Genomic DNA, 24,970 nt, shown 5'->3' on the forward strand with positions numbered 1-24,970 from the left:
TTACTCGAGCTCTGCAGTTGGCAGAAGGACAAACTGTAAATATCTATACAGACTCTAAATATGCCTTCCTTACAATTCAAGTGCATGGAGCATTATAGAGGGAAAACAATTGAACAATGCATCAGAAGTACGTGAATTACTAGACGCAGTTTGGCTACCTCGCAAGGTGGCTGTAATGCATTGCAAAGCACACACCAGGACATCAAACCCTATTGTCAAGGAAATCAGAGAGCAGATGAAGCAGCAAAAAGGGGCAACTCGGGAACCCTTCCAAGCAGTATTAATTGCATCGAATCATCAGGCTTCAGGCAGTCCTGGAGCTCATCACCAACGACTGCTTTCGCTCTTAAACTCTGGGCAAAACAAAATACCAAAATTATGACTGCAGTGTACCAGAATAGATTGGTTTTAGATTACCCTCTGGCCCAGGAAGGAGGGTTTGTGGAACATTTAACCTCTCCAATTGTTGTTTACAGGTAGATGACCAAAACAAGGTTATCCAAGACATCACTGATCGCATGGTCAAGATGGCACACGTCCCTGTCCAGCAATGGAATAGTGCTTGGGACTGGACCAATGGATTCCGTGGTTGGTTTTCCATGATCGGTGGATTTAAGAGCTTGTTTGTTATCCCAGCCAGTTTAATTCTGTTTTGTTTTTTAGGACCCTGAATTATTCCTTTCTTGCTCAAACCGCCTTCGTCGGGTGATGAAGGACATTGCTGAACGCAAAACAGCCACGCAGCTTCTGTCACTGTACATGTATTCCTCTGAGCCTATAGAACCTGTTTAACCATCCTCATGTTTTATCCTGGGCCATCTTCCCATACATGACAAGTTCGGGCTACAAAGGGGGGTGGAGCCAATAGGGCCCATCCGTCTCAAACCCGTGAAGAAACCATCGGACTGTTTGGGAAATTAGGGCCCCCTGAGAACTCAAATTGCTAATTTTTCTTGTTTCTGTTTCTTTCAGCTCCACAGTTGCGTTGTGATGGTGTGATACTTTTCATAAAGAATGATAAGTATCAAAGGGGGGAATGAAGGGGTCTGAACGCTTCAACCTGACAAAGGACTTCATGTACCAGAATTCCCTGCTTCATGACGGGTTTACTTACAGTCTGCAATACAGCTGTAATTAGGACATTGAGAAACTCTGTCAGCACATTGCACATTTTCATTTTTTTTTGGCTTCGCTGTTCTTATTCTCTGATAAGCTTTCACTGCTGTAACCTAGATTAGAACAATGGATGTATTATGTGATGGGCTGTATTACTGCAGACTCGCAAATTCCTTTCCAGAACTGCAAGTCCCAGCAGCCTCTCCTGCAGAACATGGGAGAAGTTTCACGAAAGTTCCAGGGTGTCTAGGGAGGGGGTCAGTAGCCCCTTCAGCCGGAATATGCTTGCTCAGCAATGCTTAGAACGCATGTGTAAAAGATAAGAACTGTAAAGTGCATAAGAGTCTGCTCCTGAAGGGGAGGGGCATGCAGTTGTACTGAGCCTTTGTCTTAGCTGCATCTTGCTGGCAATAAAAGTCTATCTTTACGGATCAGTTGTCTGGACCTCCTTACTGACTAAAAAGAGACGGTTACACTTCCACCATCAGAAAGCAAACTGTTAGCCCATTGGCAAGGACCTTATAAAGTTGGAGAAAACAGGGCCCGTGGATTACAAAATAGCTCAGACAGATAAATGAAAGAAATGTAAATCCACCACATAAATCTCCTGAAGAAATGGGTGGCATAGGAGTGTGCTGTGGTACAGGAAAGATAGTTTGGCCCAGAGGTTGGGCCTGAAGTGGACCAAGCCCAAATTCCCTTCTGAGAACAGTTGTCCACTACACAGACAACTGACTTAAAGGAGCTGGTAGAAAAAAAACAAGGAGATCTTCTTGAACCTGCCCGGTTATACCCACATGGTGTATCATGGCATCATTATGTATCCTGAAATTGTAATATGGCACAGACCCTATCGGATTTCTGAAGCCAGGCACTGCAACATCAAGATGAAGTGAAGGAGATTCTCCAGCTTGGGATAATAGAGGAGTCTAACAGTGACTGGTCCTCACCCACAGTATTGATGCCAAAGCTAGATGGGAGCATCAGGTTCTGTATTGACTTTAAAAAGGTTAACAAGGTCTCAAAACTTGACGCCTATCCAATGCCATGAATGGATGAACCGAATAAGTGTCTGAGATCAGCCCAGTTCATCTTTACCCTCGATCTCACTAAAGGATATTGGAAGGTGCCTCTCACACCATTGGCAAAAGAGAAGACTTTGTTCTCGATATCTGGTGGGCTATTCCAATTCATTGTACTCCCATTTGGCCTTCATGGCACCCCAGAGACATTTCAATGGTTGGTCAAATGCCTGATCTGCCCACATCAGCCTACTTGGATGACATTGTGGTCTACAGCCCTGACTGGAAGACATTTCTTAGCCAACTCCAGGCTCTATATTTTAACTGAAAAAGTTGGGAGTCGTCTTATACGCCCAGTCGTCTTATACGCCGGAAAATACGGTAAATGCTGTAAACAAACTCATGTTGACTAGGGTAACCTGCATAGAGATATAAATACCCTAAGAATTAAAAAAAAAAAAAAAAGCTTACTGGGCAAACTGGATGGACCACTTGGGTCTTTTTCTTTACAATGTTATTTTGTCACTCAGGATGTTTTTCTGCTCAGCTGGAGTGAAGGTCTCATGTACACTTTTCCATCAATACTACTGATAGCCAGGATGGTACAAAAAGTCCTCAAAGACTATGCCTTTCTGATTCTTGTTGCACCAGGGTGGCCCAGTTAACTGTGGTTCAATACCTAATACAGCTATCCATCAGCCTCTCAAAGTAGATCCATCCTTGCTTGCTTAAGGGGAGGGACATCTATATCATCTGAACCTTCCCTTTTTCAACTTGGCAGCCTGGATGTTGAGCGCTCACTGATCACCCTACTTTCTTTACTGACAGAAATTAAGGACATAACAATGTCTGCCAGAAAACCCTCAACTAGGAGAGCTTATGGCTTTAAATGGAAATGGTTCTCCACCTGGTGTCAAAGCTCCTTGGATTTATTTGCATGCGAGCCACAAGAGTTGCTTCAGTACTTACTCTTTCTTAGTACCTCATCAGTGAGAGTACAGCTCAGTGCCATAGCAGCCTACCATATTCAGATTGAACATAGGTCAATTTCCACTTATCTCTTGGAATTCGCTTATGGCATATTGGACCTCCAGTTGTCAATCTGTACCATGGGACTTTAACGTGATTCTGGCACAATTGATGAAGCCACCTTTTGAACCACTGGAGTCAACTTCTCTCAAATTTATCACATGGAAACTGTTATTCCTGGTTGAGATCATTTCAGTTAAAAGAGTCAGTGAACTTCAAGCTTTGGTTCATTACTTTCCTTATATGCAATTCTTCCACAAGAGGGTGATGCTTTGCACCCACCCAAAGTTCCTACAAAAAGTGGTCTCAGCATTTCATATTAATCACTTCATCGTGTTACCTATATTCTTTCCGAGACCACTCGCACATGAAGGTGAAAAGGCCTTTCATTCCATAGACCAGGGATGGTGAACCCAGTATGGCATGTTCTTATGTTCTTATGTCCTTGAGGGCCACGAACAGGCCAGGTTTTCAGGATATCCACAATGAATATGCATGAGAAAGATCTGCATGAACTGCCTCTGCTGGATGCAAATCTTTCTCATGCATGCTCATTGTGGATATCCTGAAAACCTGGCCTGCTTGTGGCCCTCGAGGACTGGAGTTCACCATCCCTGCCATAGACCATAAAAGAACATTGGTTTATTTCTGGAAGAGAACTCAGCCATATCAACAGGCCTACGATCTTAACCGATTGGGTACAGCAGTTGTCAAATGTACTTTGTACAATTAGCTAGCAGACTGTATGACTCATGGTTATGCCCTAGCAGGCTACAGATTACAAGCTCATTAAAGGGTAGATTTTAAAACATGGACATGCCGATTTTATAACATGTGCGTGCCAGCATGCGCATGTTATAAAATCCATTGGCCATGCGCATGTGTGGGCAGTGTGGGCAGGGGAGGTGAATTTTAGTAAATTATGTGCGGCAATGCAATCGGGCCTTCCCCTGTTCTCCCCCCCCCCTGCCTTTTCTTCCTTTCCTTTCCTCTCTCCAAACCGACCCCTAATCCCTACCTACTTACCCGAAAAATTTTTATTTTTCCACTTACTGCTCCTCTTGAGCAGAAGTTGTTTGCACATGCTGATTGGCTGCCAGTGCATGCTTCCCCGGAACAGTGGCTAATGGCTGCTATCCCAGCTGGCCTCCATCCTGCCCTGCCCCTCCCCGCCCAGGCCACGCCCCCCCCCCGGTCTGCCCCCTTTTCAGGGTCCAGCACTTGTGCACGTATCAGGACTTATGTGTGTGGCCAGGCCCTTTAGAAAATGTGTATGGTGCGCACAGCGCCTGGCCACGTGCATAAGCCCCGATTTTTACACATGCGGCCGTTTTAAAATTTTGCCTTAAGTGAGAGCCATGGCTATCTTAGTGGCACATCTCAAGGCAGTTCCTATTGAAGGCATCTTCAAAGCTACAACTTTGTCATCAGTGCGCACCTTCGTGTCTCATTTCTGTCTGGAAAATTTATCAAAAAGTGATAGTATGTCTGCTTATAAAATTAATTGGATGAAATCAAAAGTTATGCCTTTGATTGTTTTTTGTACCAAGACTATGTTTTCTGCTTTTCTTTTTAAATTGTCCTCATCTGGGCTTAAATGTTTGGATATACGGTTTCAAGCTGACTTGGACTCTTCTATGTCTGAAATACGCTTTTATCCAAAATGAGGTATCTCTGTTCCCACTGGTCCCCTCTCTATCTTCCTTGGTTGAACCAACTTGAATCTCTTAAAATGTGTGTGGTTCCTGTGGTACTGTATGTTTTTCGTATGATCCCTGTGTTCTTTCCATGTACCTTTTATAAAACTTTTGGAATTTCTTTGGAAAGGGAAACCTCCAAGTATTGCTTTGTATACCCTGCAGTGCCCTAGAGAGAAAACAGTGGTGAATATTCCCAATTTTTTTTTTTATCACAATACTTTTATATTGATCCAGGGTTGTCTTTGGTTGGAGCAGGATCAATCTTCTCCCTTACCTGCCTGGATCCTTTTTGAAAGATCCTTGGTGACACTTTTATTATTAATTACTCTATTTACCTGCTATTCTTCTTCCTAAGATATTTGCAGGATAATCCTATTATCAGCTCCACTTATCTGGCTTTTGCTTTGTTTGGAAAGATGAATGGAGGTTGAGTGTTACGGTCGTGGACCCTTGGGCCGGCTGAGACAGTGGATGGTATGCTGTGGAGGACCACAGCAAGCGTCACAGCCGGGAAGTGGCACAGAAGAGGCTCGGATGAGGCTTCACCACTGGAAGTCTGAGGTCCCCACAGGAGGAGCCCATAGGACCCAGACCTCTTGGACTTAGGTGGGATCCTATGCAACCAAGGATCCGGGCTGCGGCTGAAGAGATGGACGAAGGACGGCTGGGCCCAGGTAGTTGGAGAGTCTTCACCCTCGGAAGCCCGCGGCTCCCCTGGGAGAAGCCCGTGAGAGCCCGAGCTGCTGAGACTTAGGAGAATCCTCTGGGCCAGCAAGTACCGGATACCTGAGGTGATGAAGAAGCCGAAGTCGGAGTCCAAGAGCGGAACCGGGTCAGAAGCCAGAAGTCAGAGATCCAAACCAAAGCCAGGGACGAAAGCAGAAGACGGAGTCGTGGGACAGAGCCAGGTCGGGAGCCAGAGGTCAGAAGACAATACCAAGCCAGGAACGGAAGCTGAGATGAAGTCTTGGGACGGAGCCGAGTCGGAAGCCAGAAGTCAGACGTCAATACCAAAACCAAGGGCGGAAGCTGACGACGAGTCAGGATACAAGCCGGGTCAGAATCCAGAAGACAGAAGATGCAATCTAGGGACTACAGCAGCAACTAGAGACTCAGACAAACTGAGGAACCTCGTTGCAAGACACTGGGGGAGTCCAGATGCAGGGTTTAAATACCCCAAAGGCATCTGACATCATCCATGGCAGGACTGAGGTTTTCCCACGCTGGCCCCTTTAAATGGGACTCCTCCTAGCGCACGTGTCTAGGGGGCAGGGCCAGCTGCGCCGGATTGTCGGCGTCTCTCCCGAGGAGGGAGAGATGCGCTGGAAGGCCTGCAGGCCCGTGGAGACCCCGAAAAGGCCCAGGCCGTCCCCGAGCTAGGTGGAGGGACCGGGGCATGGCCCGGGACCACAACAGTACTCCCCCTTATGCCCCCTCCTCGGGGGTCTGGGTTTAGATGGGTGGTCCAGATGAAACTGGTGGAGGAGACCTTTGTCCAGGATATGGGAAGATGGTTCCCAGGAATTCTCCTCCGGGCCGTAGCCCTCCCATGAGAGGAGGTACTCCCACCGGCGGCGGTGAAACCGAACGTCCAGGACATCTTTTACGTTGACATCTGAAATGGTGGTGTCAGGCTCGGGAGGCTTGGCATGGAATGCTGAGAGAACCACCAGCTTGAGCAGCGACACGTGGAATACGTTGTGGATCCTCAGGGTAGACAGCAGTCATAGGCGAAAGGACACGGCCCCAATGTGCTCTGCCACTGAGAAAGGGCCGATGTAATGGGGAGCCAGCCGCATAGAGGGAATGTGTAACTGAATGTTTTTGGTACTTAACCATACCTTCTCTCCCGGGTGGAAAATTGGAGCAGGTCGTCGTGACCTCTCAGCATACTCTTTGGCCTTGGCGGCTGTCCGACGAAGTTTCTCCTGGGTGGAGCGCCAGAGGTTGCGCAGTTGTCATGCCATAAGTTGCGCTGCAGGCGAGGGTACTGACAGCGGCAAAGGCAAGGGAGGTCTAGGGCTCTTTCCGTAGACAACTTGAAAGGGAGACAGGTTAGTTGCAGAGTGTTTCTGGCGGTTATATGAAAACTCCGCCCAGGTTAACAAGGTGACCCAGTCATCTTGCAGATCTCCGACGAAGGCCCAGAGGAAGGTCTTTAGCGTTCAGTTGGTCCATTCAGCCTGGCCATGGGCCTGAGGGTGAAATGCGGTTGTCAGGTCCAGTTGCACCCCGAACTTTCTGCAGAGGGACTTCCAATACTTCGCCATAAACTGGGGACCACGGTCGGAGGTGATGTGCGAAGGGAGTCCATGTAGTCGGAAGATGTACTGTGTAAAGAGACTAGCCAACTCCGGTGCTGAAGGCAATTTGGCGAGGGGCACGAAGCAGGCCATCTTCGAGAAACGGTCGACCGTGACCCAAATCATGGTCTTCCCATCAGAGATCGGCAAATCCACAATAAAATCTGTGGACAGGTGCGGCCAAGGTTCCATGAGAACGGTTAGCGGCTGCAATAGCCCCCAGGGGCGTCCGTGTAACGGCTTCTGCCTGGCACAGGTAGGACACAATTGGACAGAGTCGTATGTCTTTTTTGACCTGCAGCCACCAGTAAAACTCCGTCAGAAGCTCTAGGGTCCTGGCTGTCCCTGGGTGTCTGGCGGTCAGGGAATCGTGGGCCCACGCTAAGACCCTTCTCTGGGAACAAGAGGGCACCACAGTCTTTCCCGCGGGAGCCACCTCGGATGCGGCCAGAAGAACTTTGGCTGGGTACAGAATGTACTGAGACGGGTTGATGGTGTCTTCTGTCTCCGTTGTGCGGGAGAGGGCATCCGCCCGGACGTTCTTGGATGCTGGTTGGTACCGGAGGGAAAAATTGAAATGGCTGAAAAAGAGTGACCAGCGCGCCTGCCGTGGATTAAGACGCTGAGCCCGACACAGATACTCCAGGTTCTTGTGGTCTGTGTAAACGATTACCGGGTGCTGGGCCCCCTCCAACAATTGGCGCCATTCTTCGAAGGCCAATTTGATGGCAAGCAGCTCCTTATCTCCGATGCCGTAGTTCCTCTCTGCGGGCGTGAACTTGTGTGAGTAGTAGGAACACGGCAGGAATTTGCCTTCGTGGGACAATTGGCTTAGCACGGCCCCGATGGCTATGTCGGAGGCATCGACCTCCATGATGAATGGACATTGAGGGTCAGGATGACGAAGGTAGGTGTCCTGGAGGAATGCTGTCTTCAATTCCTGAAAGGCCCTTATGGCCGTTGTTGACCAGTTCTTGGCATCGGCCCCCTTCCTGGTGAGGGCCGTCAGCGGAGCCACCATCTGGGAATAATGGGTAATGAATTGACGATAGAAATTGGCAAACCCGAGAAACCGCTGAAGCACTTTAATTCCCATCGGCTAAGGCCAATCTTTAATGGCCGCGACCTTCTCCGGGTCCATCGGAACCCCGTAGAGGAAACAATATACTCAAGGAAGGGTAGTGATTCCTGTTCGAATTGGCATTTTTCAAGTTTCGCATACAATCGATTCTCGCGCAATTTCCCCAGCACTCGGCGGACATCGTGATGGTGCATCTCCAAGTCCTTGGAATATATTAGTACATCGTCAAGGTAGACAATTACGGAGGTATGTAACATCTCTCTCAGAACCTCATTCATGAGGTTTGGAAAACCGCCGGGGCATTGCAGAGCCCGAAGGGCATGACCAAGTATTCATAGTAGCCATCCCTCGTGTTAAATGCGGTTTTCCATTCATCACCGGGGCGAGTCCTCACCAGGTTGTAGGCCCCATGAATATCCAATTTTGTGAAAACCTTAGCCCCCTGGAGTCTGTCCTGGAGTTCAGCGATCAAGGGCAGCGGGTACCAATCCTGCCGGGTAATGCTGTTCAGGCCTCGGTAGTCTATGCAAGGTCGGAGGGACCCATCCTTCTTCGCCACGAAGAAGAAGCCTTTTCCAGCCGGGGACTTGGATGGTCTAATGAACCCACGGTCCAGGTTCTCCTGGGTGTATGCGGATATGGCTTGTGTCTCCGGGAGGGTCAACGGGTATACCCTTCCTCATGGTGGCGACGTACCAGGGAGCAGGTTGATTGCACAGTCGAAAGGGCAGTGCTCTGGAAGGATCTCGGCTCTCTCCTTGGAAAAGACATCGCTGTAGTCCTGATAGTGGGGTGGCAATGCCAATGATGTCGTCAGGAGAGGTATCTGTGGTCGCGGAACAGCTGTCAAGCAAGAGCCGAAGCACGAAGGCCCCCAGAACACCACCTGGAGGGTTTCCCAACAAATTACGGGAGAGTGCTTCCGCAGCCAAGGCAGTCCCATGATGACCGGGTGCATAGACCTCTCCAGGATGAGGAAGGAAATCTCCTCTACATGCAGAATACCAGTGCGTAGCGTGAGAGGCCTGGTACGAGTATTGATGGTTCCTGGAAGAAGTCTCCCCTGAATCCAGGACTCACGGAGCAGGGGTCATTGGGGTTGAACTGTAATCTGGAGTTGCTGGGCCAAGTCCTTGAGAATGAAGTTTCCCCCGGCTCCTGAGTCAATCAGGGCTAGTGTCTTGAACTCTCCTTCGGGAAGGATTAAGGTCACCGGGACGGTGCACGGGGAGGCAGAAGTGGTGTGACCTAGGGTTAGCTCCCCGACTGTCCCTAGGTCCGAGCTCGCTACAGTGGGCAAGGAAATGGCCCTTGCTGGCGCAATACAGGCACAGGCCCAGGGACCGATGTCTTCTCCTTTCCTCCTGAGAGATAGGCCCCCGGCCCACCTGCATGGGTTCGGGATCTGAAGCCCCCAGAGAGGCAGAAGGAGAGTGCCCGCTTCGGGAAGGTGTAATTCCGGCGCTCCCGGGTCTGTGAGCAGGCCTCCTGTCTCGGAACCGGTGTTGGATACGGCGGTCCACGCGGCCCGCGAGATCAATGAGATCGTCCAAGTCGTCCAGGAGATCTCTGGCCGCTAACTCGTCTTGAAGCCTTGGGGAGAGGCTTTCCAGAAAGATGCCGTGCAGGCTGCACTTCCCCAGTTCAATTCGGCAGCAAGAGTCTGAAAATCCACGGCATATTCAGCCAAAGGCCGGTTTCCCTGACGCAGCTGGAGCAGTTCCGATGCTGCCGTAGGTTTACGGAAGGACTCATCAAATACCCGCCGAAAGGCTGTAATGAACTGCACCAAATTGGCCAGGCGGGGGTCCTGACACTCCCACAGGTTGGAGGCCCACGCCAAGGGTGTCCCGTCCAAAAGCGAGATAATATAGCTCGTCTTTACCCGGTCCGTCGAGAATTGAGCTGGAAGCAGATTAAAGCGAACATGGTACTGGTTCAAGAACTCTCAGCAAAGCTTTGTGTCTCCTGAATACCTCGAGGGTGCAGGCATCTGTATGGGTGCCACTGGCCGGCATTGGTCTCACCTCCAGGTACCGGAGAGCTGGAAGCAGAAGCTCCCCCAACGCGATCGGCTAGTCCCTGCACTGTTGCCATCAGGGACTCGAGGCGGGTTTGCTGCTGTTGCAGTCTCTGTGCGATCCCCGGGATGGCTTTCAAGCCTGCAAGATTCGCCGGGTCCATGGCCTTGCAAACTGTTACGGTCGTGGACCCTTGGGCCGGCTGAAACAGTGGATGGTATGCTGTGGAGGACCACAGCAAGCATCACAGCCGGGAGGCAGCACAGAAGAGGTTCAGATGAGGCTTCACCACTGGAAGTCCGAGGTCCCCCCAGGAGGAACCCATAGGGACCCAGACCTCTTGGACTTAGATCCTATGTGACCAAGGATCCAGGCTGTGGCTGAAGAGATGGACAAAGGACGGCTGGGCCCAGGTAGCTGGAGAGTCTTCACCCTCGGAAGTCCACGGCTCCCCCGGGAGGAGCCCGTGAGAGCCTGAGCCGCTGGGACTTAGGAGAATCCTCTGGGCCAGCAAGTACCGGATTCCTGAGGTGATGAAGAAGCCGAAGTCGGAGTCCAAGAGCGGAACCGGGTCAGAAGCCAGAAGTCAGAGATCCAAACCAAAGCCAGGGACGAAAGCAGAAGACGGAGTCGTGGGACAGAGCCGGGTCGGGAGCCAGAGGTCAGAAGACAATACCAAGCCAGGAATGGAGGCTCACGGAGCCGAGTCGGAAGCCAGAAGTCAGACGTCAATACCAAAACCAAGGGCAGAAGCTGAAGATGAGTCAGGATACTTGCCGGGTTAGAATACAGAAGATAGAAGAAGCAATCCAGGGACTACAGCAGCAACTAGAGACTCAGACAAACTGAGGAACCTCATTGCAAGGCACTGAGGGAGTCCAGATGCAGGGTTTAAATACCCTGAAGGCGTCTGACGTCATCCAAGGCAGGACTGAGGTTTTCCTGCGCTGGACCCTTTAAATGGGACTCCTCCTCGCGCGCATGTCTAGGGGGCGGGGCCAGCCGCGCCGGATTGTCAGCATCTCTGCTGAGGAGGGAGAGACGCACTGGAAAGCCTGCAGGCCTGTGGAGACCCCGAAACAGCCCGCAACATTAAGTGGATACAATCCCTCTATTGCTTTTTGTGGTGTAATCTCATTTTTGAAATCAGAGGAAAATCCTTCTCCAGGTGGGAATGGATGACAAGGGGAATTTGGTCCCTTCAACATGTCTTTAGTGATGGTGTTTTTATGTCTTTCCAGGACCTTTCTACAAAATTTGGGCTCTGAGCTTCCACCTACTTTCAATGGCTTCAATTAAGGCATTCTGTAATATCTTGGAAGGCTGACCCTTCCACATTTTCTAGTGCAGCCATGAGTTTAGGTATCTGTCTAAAGATACCTGTCTAAAGCTAATATACATGTTGCTTCAGGATTTTATAAGGCTTTTAAGGATACTTTTGATTCCTCTTTCCTGGGGATTCAAAGGGTATAGTAACATGAATTGAAGGTGGACTCTGACTGCTAAACAATGGGAATACTTCTGGGGACATGTATTTCATTGTTCTCTATCTGCTTCGCTGACACAGTCAAATTTTTTTCTTGCCCATCGAACTCTTTGGACTGCCGTTAAGCTACATAAACTAGATTCTTCTATCTCTACTCTCCGCTGGATTTGTAGCTCAGCGGCAGGATCCATGGATCATTTATTGTTCTTCTGTACCACTGTTCAACCTTTCTGGGATAAGGTCTAGAATATTATATCACAGATTCTGGCTTTCCAGTGTCCTCTCTCATATTATATAACCGTTTACTGCAGTCGATATACGCTACTAAAGTCCATGGTAAAAAGGGGAACACACACATACTATTCAAAACATGAACAAGGTTATTTATTATTTGTTAAATATTATTGATATTTCATTGTTCCTTGTAATAATGTTCATTGGTTGATTGTTATTGTTCAATGTTCTATGTAAAAAACCCCGGTCTAACCTCCCAGACCAGGGCAACCTTTTTGTTACTTGTAAACCGGATTGATTTGTATTGCATACAGGAATTCCGGTATATAAAAATTAAAAATAAATAAATAAAATAAATTCCATTGTCATATTAAAGGCTGTAGTTTTTATACCCAACTTCCATCTCCTAATAGGACACTGCTGAATGTATTGTTATCTTGGGCTGCTGGAAAGATTGTTCTTTGTTGAATGTTACATTTTAAGTAACAACATGAGAATTGCCATACTGCATTAGACTGAAGGTCCATCAAGCCCAGCATCCTGTTTCCAACAGTGGCCAATCTAGGTTATAAGTACCTGGCAAGTACCCAAATATTAAATAGATCCCATGCTACTAATGCCAGTAATAGCAGTGGCTATTCCTTAAGTCATCTTGATTAATAACAATTTATGTACTTCTCCTCCTGGAACTTACTCAAATGTTTCTTAAAACCAGCTACACAAACCACATCCACTGGCAACAAATTCCAGATCTTAATTGTGCATTGAGTGAAAAAGAATGTTCTCCAATTTGTTTAAAATTTGCTACTTGCTAACTTCATTATCTGAAAGAGTAAATAACTGATTCACACTTACCCATACTAGTGCTCTCATGATTTTATAGATCTCTATCCTATCCCCCCTCAACAGACTCTTCTCCAAGCTGAAAGTGGCTCCAGATCACAGATTTCTTTCATGATCCCTTCTCTATATCCTTCGGGGTGGATGCTGGCACTGGAGTTGAAGTAGTGGGTGCACCCTGAGAAGCAATGCCAGGGGCATCAGTCACACTCTCTGCCTGCACTGACTGCTCTTCCTCATCATCATCACCAGTTTCCTCTCTCTCCTCCAGCACTGAAGTGGAGGCTAAGATGGAACTAACTAATCCTCCTAAACCTTCTTTAGCTATTATGGGAGGAGGAATAGTCTAGTGGTTAGAGCAGTGGACTACAAACCAAGAGACCAGCGTTCAAGTCCTGCTATTGCTTCTTGTGACCTTGGGCAAGCCACTTTACCCTCCATTGCCTCAGGTACAAGTTTAGATTGTAAGCCCTTTGGGGATAAATACCTACAGTACCTGAATGTAAACCGATGTGATATCTCAGATCGTCAGTGCTAACTAGAGTATACTGCTGCACTGCTGCTTTTGGGGCTCGCTCTTTTGCTTTCTCCACTACCCCAACTGCCTTGAATGGCTCAGCTTCCTCTTCCCTCACCTCCAAAACAGGGTCAGAAACAGGTGGTGGCAGTGCATCATCTTTAAATTTAAGATTTTTCTGGCTGGAACTGCCTGCCCCTCCAGAGATTTTGGATTGGAACAGGTCCCTTTTTAACTTTAATGGGGGACTGCCTCTTGAAGTGCCTCCTATGCCAGTGCCTCCTCTGCCAGAGGCAATCACTCAAACATGTTACCTTTCCCTGACATCATGGATGTTAATGTCACTGCCTACTGGGGATTTGGATATAAAAAGATTATTTCTTTATTGGTTGTACTGAACACCACTGTACCAATATATGTGAGTGTATAAAACTACACACACACACACACACAGTGCAGTTTCTTGCTGTACATTGCAACTGAGACCTCTCTGTGTGCACAAAAAAAACCTAAAACTCCAGATGCAGCAAAAAAAGTCTGGCTGCCTGGCACAGCAGCACAAAAGGACAAAAAATCTTTTTCAGCAATAGCAAATTAGCAGTAGCTCTGATTTTCAGTAATTCAGTAGATAATTGAGACACTGTGAGAGAGCCCAATCAGCAAACAACCTTCTCAGATATAGCCCAAGAAGAAAGTGCACTGTGTTACACTTGCTGAAGGTAGAAAAACACCAGGATGAGCAGTGATTCCCTCCCTGCTTCTTCGATGCAGGGAGGGAAAGAGGGATGGGGGGAGGTAGGGTTATGGGAGGAGGGGTAAAAATATGGATAGAGTTAAGAAAATATGTACCAAATGTTATGCTTTGGTAATGTTCATTATTTATAATAAAAACAGATTTAACATAAAAAAATGTTTCACTCTGATATGTTGACATTCTGGTCTCCTTGCCAACCTGTCTGACCCACCCTATGTCAGGGCCGTGAGGTCACTTATGACTCACAGGAAAGGGCTGGTTGCTATGGATACTGTTCAGAGTAGTTAAATCACAAGCAGATTGTGATAAATTGCAGGAAGACCTTGTGAGACTGAAAAATTGGGCATCCAAATGGCAGATGAAATTTAATGTGGATAAGTGCAAGGTGATGCATATAGGGAAAAATAACCCATGCTATAATTACTCGATGTTGGGTTCCATATTAGGTGCTACAACCCAAGAAAGAGATCTAGGTGTCATAGTGGATAACACATTGAAATCGTCGGTTCAGTGTGCTGCGGCAGTCAAAAAAGCAAACAGAATGTTGGGAATTATTAGAAAAGGAATGATGAATAAAACGGAAAATGTCATAATGCCTCTGTATCGCTCCATGGTGAGACCGCACCTTGAATACTGTGTACAATTCTGGTTGCCGCATCTCAAAAAAGATATAATTGCGATGGAGAAAGTACAGAGAAGGGCTACCAAAATGATAAGGGGAATGGAACAACTCCCCTATGAGGAAAGACTAAAGAGGTTAGGACTTTTTAGCTTGGAGAAGAGACGATTGAGGGGGGATATGATAGAGGTGTTTAAAATCATGAGAGGTCTAGAACGGGTAGATGTGAATCGGTTATTTACTCTTTCGGATAGTAGAAAGACTAGGGGACACTCCATGAAGTTAGCATGGGGCACATTTAAAACTAATCGGAGAAAGTTCTTTTTTACTCAACGCACAATTAAACCTTGGAATTTGTTGCCAGAGAATGTGGTTCGTGCAGTTAGTATAGCTGTGTTTAAAAAAGGATTGGATAAGTTCTTGGAGAAGAAGTCCATTACCTGCTATTAAGTTCACTTAGAGAATAGCCACTGCCATTAGCAATGGTTACATGGAATAGACTTAGTTTTTGGGTACTTGCCAGGTTCTTATGGCCTGGATTGGCCACTGTTGGAAACAGGATGCTGGGCTTGATGGACCCTTGGTCTGACCCAGTATGGCATTTTCTTATGTTCTTATGTTCTTTCAAAAGGCTGCTAAGAAAGCACTGTGAACCAAACGAACGAAACTAACATGATATGTTTCATTCCTGGGGGATCGCCGTTCGTTTTGCGGTCCCATGAATGAAACAAACAGGGGCCTTTTCATTGCAGATGTGACATTCGTTGTAAATGAATGCACACCCCTACCTTTTTGTTCTTGTTATTTTGTTTTTGTGTATTAAAAACCAATGAAAGGATTGAATTTAAAAAGTGACAGTATATTTGGACAAGCTGTTTTGTATGCCCTATTTACTCAGTAGTAGACTCTTCATGGTGGGGCGAGGGTTGCTTATTCATTAAATGCTCTGCTGCAACCCTCAGCATGGAACTCTACATGTGTCATAACTAATTCAGCCCTGCTTGTTGACTGAGAAAGAAAGTTTGCTTAACATAAATAATGTACTCTGTAGACAGCAGGATGGATTATCCATGTTAAGTACATGTCCGCCTCTCTAGAGAGTCAACTACCTAGCTCTTAAATCGACAAGACAACACCTGCGTGGGATCTCCTGTACCTGCTCAGTAGAGCAAAAACTCCATGAGCTAAAAGAGAAGAGTCCATTCGGCACTGTTGGATGATATCTCCCACATGTCATAAATAATTCATCCTGCTGTCTATGGAGAACACTGTTTATGGTAAACCAATTTGCTTTCTTGTTTGTAATCATGGATCATATATATATAAGCAATGTAGAAATACTGAATACTATGTAGAATTATAGATCATGACCATGGAACTCAATATTTTTGGACCCAAAAAGCAAAGCGGAAGCCGATCCAGTTGGCTGTGTAGCAGTGAAGAGAACAAGAATCAGATGGTGGAAAAAGCCCTTTATTAAATATAGCCCGACTCTGGCCGAGTTTCGCTCTTGTGTATAGAGCTGCCTCAGGGGCAATCAATTTAAGCAGGACTTATAGTGTGCCTGCAGGGCCGATTTCACAGTGTCGTACTTAGATTGAAACCTCGTAACCTGTTATATCACAAATCACTACTTTGATTCTGTGAAGTAGAACTGCTCTGTTTATACCTTTCTCTAGGTCTGGTATTGTATATTAGTTGTTTGGTTCCTTGCTAATTGTTTGTTTAAAGATTCAGTATACCTGCATTTTTCTTATTGTATAGCTATTCTATAATAATCTGTTTAATATTGGCACATAAGTGCTGAGGGATCATTTAATAGCTAAAGGACTATTAAAGTTCCAGAAAGTGTCCTGCTCTACCCAGCTTGTTCCAGGTTAAACTGTTTGAGTCCCTCCCACCCCTACCCCTCTGCCCACCAACCCCTGGGGTTTGTTTTCTAATATATATATCTGTAAATAATTATTAAGTTATTTATCTTAACCCCATACAGTTCCTTCTTACTCCTCACTGTTCCTTTTTTTCTCTTTCTCCCAGTTATTCTACCCCTGGTTTTTTTGTAACTGTTTCCCCCTTGCACTAGTTCTACTGTTCGATGCACCCCTTGTTTCGATGTAAACCGGCATGATGTGACCTGTTCATGAATGCCGGTATATAAAAATATATACATAAATAAATAAATATAGACTGCCTAACTTAACATTAGCAACAAGATAAATTAGTAGATTGTTAACAGCAAAGGAAATACCAATCAAAATTTACCAAAATGAGGACTATCTAATGTAACTGCTGTGGAGCCTTTATTCTGAGGGAAAGCATCTGGAAACTTAGAGCTTGCCCAATCTGTGTACAACTCTCTTCTTTGAAAAAGAAGCTGACTGAGGTTAAAGTTCAATTAGCTTCAATTAAAAGTATTACACCCACATTGCATTTCTCAGAAAATAATTCCCCAATACCACAGAATAACAAGGAGTCAATAAAAAGAAATACAGTAGGCTCAGGTAGGATAACACATGTGTCCCACAGTCACCCATTCTTGACAGATGGGCAGCCAACAAGTATACCCCCCCACTCAAACAGGTCATTAAGGAATTCATTAAAAACAGGATTACAGTAGGCTCTGGTAGAATTAGACCTGTGACAAGGAGACATACTCAGTATCAAGTGCAACAAGAACAAAAAGCCTTCCCTATATTAATAACTGAAGAAGTTCTAGAGAAAAACATTGAAGTGTTACCAGAAAAGAGAAAAAAAACCATTGCATGCAGAATTTCAAGATCCATAACCAAAGGATAAAGCTAATTGAGATGGATGACTCTGTCATCAGTGGCAAAACTGCAAAAGGAAAGAGTGAAGTGAATAACAAATCTCAACTAAAGTCTCATAAGGAGTCCAGGAAAAGCAATAACCTTAAAGAGAGAACCTGGAAAGCTATGTCCACAAATGCTCATAGTTTGGGAAATAAAATCCCAGATCTGCAGGCCCTAATGACAGAGGCAAATTTGGACATTGTTGCTATCACAGAAACATGGTTCACAGAATCTCATGATTGGGATACAGCAATACCAGGCTACAACTTGTTAAGGAAGGACAGAGTGGATAGAAAAGGGGGTGGTGTGGCTCTTTATGTCAGAAACAATATCCAAGCATCTGAGCTGCAAGGAAGTTGGGGCAATGAAGAAGCACTATGGGTCGACCTAAAAAAGATGACAGAGCGTCCATTTATATTGGAGTGGTTTACAGGCCTCCAAACCAAAAGGAAGAGCTGGACAGAGACCTGGTTGAAGACATCCTTAAGATAGGAAAGAAGGGAGAAGTGGTCATCGTTGGTGACTTTAATATGCCAGATGTAGACTGGAAAATCCCATCTGCAGAATCTAAAAATAGTAGAGCGATAGTGGATGCCATGCAAGTAACTTTGTTCAAACAAATGGTAATTGAACCCACTAGAGAAGGAACTATACTCGACTTAGTGCTCACTAATGGAGATAATGTCTCTGATGTCCAGGTGGGCGCCCACCTCAGCACCAGTGATCATCAAATGGTATGGTTTAATATCACTAAAAGAATATGGAAAAGAAGCACAAAGACCCGAGTTTTACAGTTCAAAAACATGGACTTTGAAGAAATGGGGAAATACCTAGAGAAAGAACTAAAAGGCTGGGAGAACGAGAGAGATGTGGATCAGCAGTGGACCAATCTAAAAGGAGCAATTACCAAGGCAACTACTCTATATGTTAGAAGTGTAAAGAAAAGCAAAAGAAAAATGAAACCTATCTGGTTCTCTAAGGAGGTGGCTGACAAAATGAAGGCTAAAAGAACAGCATTCAAGAAATATAAAAGATCCCAAAGGGAGGAGCACAAAGAACAATATTTGATTCATCTGAGGGAGACAAAGAAATTAATCAAGTCGGAAAAAAGTCAAGCAGAAGAGAGGATTGCCAAGGAGATAAAGAATGGTAACAAAACATTTTTCAGATACATCAGTGAAAAGAGAAAAGTTCAAAGCGGTATAGTGAAATTGAAAGGTGGAAATGATCAATGCGTGGAGAAAGACGAAGAAATGGCAGATATATTAAACGAATACTTCAGTTCTGTGTTCACTAAAGAAGACCCTGGAGAAGGACCATCTCTACACAACAAGAAACTGGAAGGAAGTGGAACAGACGAAAACCCTTTTACAGTAGAAAATGTATGGGAAGAGCTAAAGAATTTGAAAGTGGACAAAGCCATGGGAACTGATGGGATTCATCCAAGGATACTGAGGAAGCTCAGAGATGTGCTGGCGGGTCCGATGTGTGACCTGTTCAATAGATCCCTAGAAACGGGAGTAGTGCTGAGTGATTGGAGAAGAGCGGTGGTGGTCCCACTTCACAAGAGTGGGAACAGAGAGGAGGCTGGTAACTACAGACCGGTTAGCCTCACTTCGGTGGTGGGAAAAGTAATGGAGTCACTGTTGAAAGTGAGAATAGTGAACTATCTACATTCCGGAGAATTACTGGACCTGAGGCAGCATGGATTCACCAGGGGAAGATCCTGTCAGACAAATCTGATTGACTTTTTTGACTGGGTAACCAAGGAATTGGATCGAGGAAGAGCGCTCGATGTCATCTACTTAGATTTCAGCAAAGCTTTTGATACGGTTCCGCATAGGAGACTGGAGAATAAAACGAGAAGCTTAGGAGTGAGTGCCAAGTTGGTGACCTGGATTGCAAACTGGTTGATGGACAGAAGACAATGTGTGATGGTAAATGGAAATTTCTCTGAAGAGAGAGCAGTTTTAAGTGGTGTACTGCAAGGATCGGTGTTGGGACCAGTCCTGTTCAATATCTTTGTGAGCGACATTGCGGACGGGATAGAAGGTAAGATTTGTCTTTTTGCGGACGACACTAAGATCTGCAACAGAGTGGACACGCCGGAAGGAGTGGAGAGAATGAGACGGGATTTAAGGAAACTGGAAGAGTTGTCGAAGATATGGCAGCTGAGATTCAATGCCAAGAAGTACAAAGTCATGCATATGGGGAGTGGAAATCCGAATGAACTGTATTCGATGGGGGGGGGGGGGGGGGGGAAGGCTGATGTGCACGGAGCAGGAGAGAGACCTTGGGGTTATAGTGTCTAATGATATGAAGTCTGCGAAACAATGTGACAAGGCGATAGCTAAAGCCAGAAGAATGCTGGGCTGCATAGAGAGAGGAATATCGAGTAAGAAAAGGGAAGTGATTATCCCCTTGTACAGGTCCTTGGTGAGGCCTCACCTGGAGTACTGTGTTCAGTTCTGGAGACCGTATCTACAAAGAGACAGCGACAAGATTGAAGCGGTACAGAGAAGGGCAACCAGAAAGGTAGAGGGTCTTCATCGGATGTCATACGAGGAGAGATTGAAGAATCTAAAAATGTACACCCTGGAGGAAAGGAGGAGCAGGGGTGATATGATTCAGACTTTCAGATACTTGAAAAACTTTAACGATCCAAAGACAACGACAAACCTTTTCCGTCAGAAAAAAATCAGCAGAACCAGAGGTCACGAGCTGAGGCTCCAAGGAGGAAGACTAAGAACCAATGTCAGGAAGTATTTCTTCATGGAGAGAGTGGTGGATGCCTGGAATGCCCTTCCGGAGGAAGTGGTGAAGTCCAAAACTGTGAAGCACTTCAAAGGGGCGTGGGATAAACACTGTGGATCCATCAGGTCTAGAGGACGCGTATAAAGAGCAGGCAGCAAAACACTGCACGGAGCAGCAGTTGCCACAGAGGCATTCACGGAGCGGGATGCCAGTGGCCAGTGGTTGGTGTTCCACCTTCACGGAGCGGAAGGATGGAGGGCTGCCATCTCCCAATTAAAAAAAGAAAAAAAAAACAAAGAAAACAAAAACAGGGATGGGTTCATGGGCTATAGGTATTACCAATTATTAGGCTTATTCAATTACCAATTATTAGACTTTTCAATATTTGATGATAGTTAATGTAACTTTCAAGGCATACTTCACTTTCAATGCATATCCAGCATAGCTCCCTGCTTCAATGGCAGGGGAGAAGAAAAACTAATACTTCACGCATATCTCTGCCTCAACGGCAGAGAGCTATGCTGCCGCTTACCCAACTAATCAAACTTAACATTTCACTTGGAAGCAGCTCCATCACTGCTCTCTACATTAATAGTGGGGGTGAAAGGGAAATAGAACCTAAGGTTACTAAGAGCCAAGAGAAACAGATAAGTATGAGAAAAAAGAAGTGTGAAGCTTGCTGGGCAGACTGGATGGACCGATTGGTCTTCTTCTGCCGTCATTTCTATGTTTCTATGTTTCTATGATTATGTAGTAATGCCTCGTAGCAACATTATTGAAGGAAACTTCATTCAGTATGCTTCATCAAACATAGTAAGGAATTGTATGACTGCAGAGTGTATCGAAAACAGTTCAGCCGCAATTCCTTACTATGTTTGATGAAGCATACTGAATGAAATTTCCTTCAATAATGTTGCTACGAGGCATTACTACATAATCAAAGTAGTGATTCATGATATAACAGGTTACGAGTTTTCAATCTAAGTACGACACTGTGAAATCGGCCCTGCAGGCACACTATAAGTCCTGCTTAAATTGATTGCCCCTGAGGCAGCTCTATACACAAGAGCGAAACTCGGCCAGAGTCGAGCTATATTTAATAAAGGGCTTTTTCCATCATCCAATTCTTGTTCTCTTCACTCAATATTTTTGTCCATCAGTAATCACAAGAATGAAAGTAAATGAATGAACAACATAAGCTAATGTAAAATTTACTGCTTTAGAATGAGAGATGTGAACATAGTTCCCTCTAAGCTGAGCGCATGAGCAATTGCTCATACATTTCATAGAGTTGCTCACAAGTTTTACATGGTTGCTCACATAAATATTTCTTTGTGCTACATACAGAAATGCAATGCTAATACTGGCAATCAAAAATTGTTTGTTAAAAAAATTGTTGCTCACATGAAAAACAATTTTCACACACGTAGTTACTCTTTGGAGGAAACATTGGGTTGAATTGTAAGTCCAAGGAAATTCGGGGGGGGGGGGGGGGGGGTGTGATTTAAGCTTCCCTTTGTAACTGGCTCTGTGTTAGCCCCATGCAAAATATTTTATCTTCCTGTGTCTAAGTTTATCCAGCTAAAATTGTGAACATATAATCTGTTTCTTCACTTTGAAACCTTTTTTTAAAGTTCAGGCACCAGAAATGGGCTGCCACTGCCAGACTGTCTATCCTAGAGAAGGCTGCATCTAAGTATGTTATTAAATAATAAATATCAAACAGGATAAATGCTTGTTTAGATAAAAAATGCTATGTGAATTCAAATTATCAATATTATTTTACTACAAGAAAATCATAGAGACAATCTTTGAAATAAAATTGTCCTCACATGCTTTTTTCTTGGTGCCCAGGGAGGGAATCTGCAGTCTAACACTCACTCCCTCTGTGTTCCTGGGGCAAGAATCCACTGGTCCTATTGTGCTCATTCTCTCTCATCCTTTGGCAGCCCAAGAAGGATTTCCTTGGATCCGTGTTCTGTCTCTGATCTTGAGGCATGGAGAGGAGATTGCCAGCCCCAGGCTTATCACATATAAGAGCTGAATTGCAGATCTTTTTTTTTTCCATTTTGGACCATCACATTTCTTCTTAAAATCATTATTTTATTCAGAACACTACGCTTTCTAAAGATACCTCAATCATGTGTAAGGCAACAAGAGTGCACTAAATAAGCATCCAAAAGCATATAGTGGTGTTCTAGTAAAATATTACATTTAACTGACTTCATATTTATCATGTTAGGTTACACAGATCAGGAAACATTTACTGAAAAGTGTGAAAGGAAGGACTGTTCTGAGAATCCACACATTCATTCTAGAGTGTTGAATATTAATATAAGGAGATTAATAATTACTTATGAAATGCCTCCTGGTATTATTAGTACCCTATTTTGAACAATTAGTTATGTAGCATAGTGATCATCAGTAACACACCAATGTTCTCCAATAAATACTACATGTTCCCTGATATGGGTTTAAACAGACCATCCAAACACAAAAAATACAGTGTGATAATTTTGGCTTCCTGCACATGCATAAAACTTTAATACTTACCACATCTGAAGTAAAACTGTACATGCTAAAAGCATTCAGTGTTTCCCCCTTATTTCTCTTGTTCTTTTACACAGCTGTGTGTTTCTCAGACCAGTTAGAATAATGAGGATCCAGTTAGTTACACAACAGTGCACTTGAAGGCTGATAGCCTTCCACAATATTTACCACAGTTTTTAACAGCAACAGAACAGCCAGGTTTCCAGGAGAGACGCCCCTCCTCCTGCACTCACAAAGGTATGAACAAACTAAACCTTCAGGATCAGCTTGTAAATATAGTAAACACTGACAGGTCTCTGGTTAAAGATTACAAAAGCATATGGCTTTTTAAAGAGTGGATTTTAAAAACATGTAAAACTTAAACTTTTCCCCTTTTCACTGATGAGGAGGCTAAACATTGAAAAATCCACTTGCTAACCCTGTTGTTTAAAGTCCAGTACCAACCAAGAGCATGATTCACCCTCATTGATTTCCTCATAAAATTTCTGGCAACTTATTTGCCAAGTTGGGCAGATAAAAATATTCATATGCGAATGACCCTAACCAATGCCTGCAGACAAATCTTCATTCCCCCAAGCTGCCCTTGGTACAACAGCTCCCAAGCTATGAATGCATTCCGTTCCTAAGCTATGTCTTCGACATGCAAGCCACCCATATTATTTGTCACATGTGTATTAATAATTGTTCCTTGTTAGATACTCTAAATTTATACTATAATATGTTCTATGTTCTAACTTATACTGTAAATTAACTGTTCTAAGTTACACTGTAAAAATAAGCAGCCCATTCCTTATTTGCGTTTCAGTTATATGTGAACCGATGTGATATCTCGATCTAATGTCAGTATACAAAAACAATCAAATAAATAATAAATATGCTGTAGTAACTGCCACCTGTGCAGGTTAAGGATGACATGATAGAAGAGTCTTCATAGGAGAGTACTGTAGAGGAATGACATTGCAGTACAGCCTTCATAGGAGAACGTGGCATAGAACATCATTGACTGAAGAGTGGCTATATGAGAATATTATAGAAGAGTTGGGATTATACTACAGAATAATTTTTAGAAGAAGTATATAGGATTAATAAATGTAGTGAGGATATTGTTTAGAAACTGAGTTAAACAATTCTTGGTATGTTTATTCACATTATGGTCCATGTTTACACATTTCAGATACTTTGCATTTCTGAGATTTTGTATTTTAATGAAGTATGAATGTGTGATAGTATATGTGAGTTAGATAGTTTTTATTGTATATATAGATATTTTATAATGTGCATAAATTTTGAAAAGTGTTTGATATAACAATATTAAAAAATTGAATGATATTATTTAATCAATTATTTTCTAATTGAGTGGATGGAGTATCTGAAAAGGTAGCAGAGAGACTTCACACTTCTGGAAAAAGTTTAATAATCATCTTTTTCACAGATTTTTAGGCCAGTCCCTACTGTTCAGCTCATTGTACCTTGTCAGACATGACCCCAGCAACAACTGGAAAAGGTTGGAGGAAACACATGTAGCATGCTCATAGTGTGATATTAGCATGAAGCACAGGCAAGGAGCTAAGAATGCTTGCTTGCACTCCAGTCACTTAACTGCCTCATTTAAATATACTCTGAAAACTTTATATTCCCCAGTTTCACTGGAAACAATGGAAGAAATGGCAGATTTAAAATTCACAAAGACATTAGAAAACAAACTCCTATGCTGATAGGGGAAGGTACAAAGTATGATGATATACAGTAATGGCAGGCTAACATGTATCAAGAAAGAAAAGAGAGAACTATTTCCATGGAGCCACTCTTCTTTCTATTTAAATACTTAAATGCTTGTAGAACCCTCCTAGGTCTCCACTAGAGGTTCTTAGCTTAAGCCCTAAGTCAGGACAAAGGAGAAGAGGCAGAGCATCCCTGACAAGCACCTCCAGAGATGCTTGAATTGGTCAGCCCAGGCTGCATAAAAGCAGGCAGGGTGGGAGTCTTGAATTAGTCTTGAAAAGTGAGGGATGTGTACTTGGGAGTTTCCCCAGCTTCTATCATTAGGCCCCATAGCCTGATACCTGGGAGAGGGGAAGGGGGCATATTCCTGTTTAGAAACCAACCAGTCTGGAAGGGATTGTCTTAGAGAGAC

The 24,970-nt window shown here is 44.6% G+C and overlaps 1 protein-coding gene across 4 annotated transcripts in view; it reads right to left on the minus strand.

The window, feature by feature from the left end:
• LOC115091824 overlaps nt 1-23,535 on the minus strand; it is a 424,078-nt gene extending 400,543 nt beyond the window's left edge. For all 4 annotated transcript variants that reach the window (XM_029602081.1, XM_029602064.1, XM_029602098.1 and 1 more), the window contains exon 1: nt 22,840-23,535. In XM_029602081.1, the coding sequence (XP_029457941.1) occupies nt 22,840-22,863 (24 nt within the window). In that variant the 5' untranslated portion in view covers nt 22,864-23,535. The remainder of the gene's footprint in view (nt 1-22,839) is intronic.
• Between the last annotated feature and the right edge of the window lie 1,435 nt (nt 23,536-24,970).

The sequence above is a fragment of the Rhinatrema bivittatum genome, chromosome 1, assembly GCF_901001135.1.
Source record: "Rhinatrema bivittatum chromosome 1, aRhiBiv1.1, whole genome shotgun sequence".
In the NCBI taxonomy this organism is placed as follows: Eukaryota; Metazoa; Chordata; class Amphibia; order Gymnophiona; family Rhinatrematidae; genus Rhinatrema; species Rhinatrema bivittatum.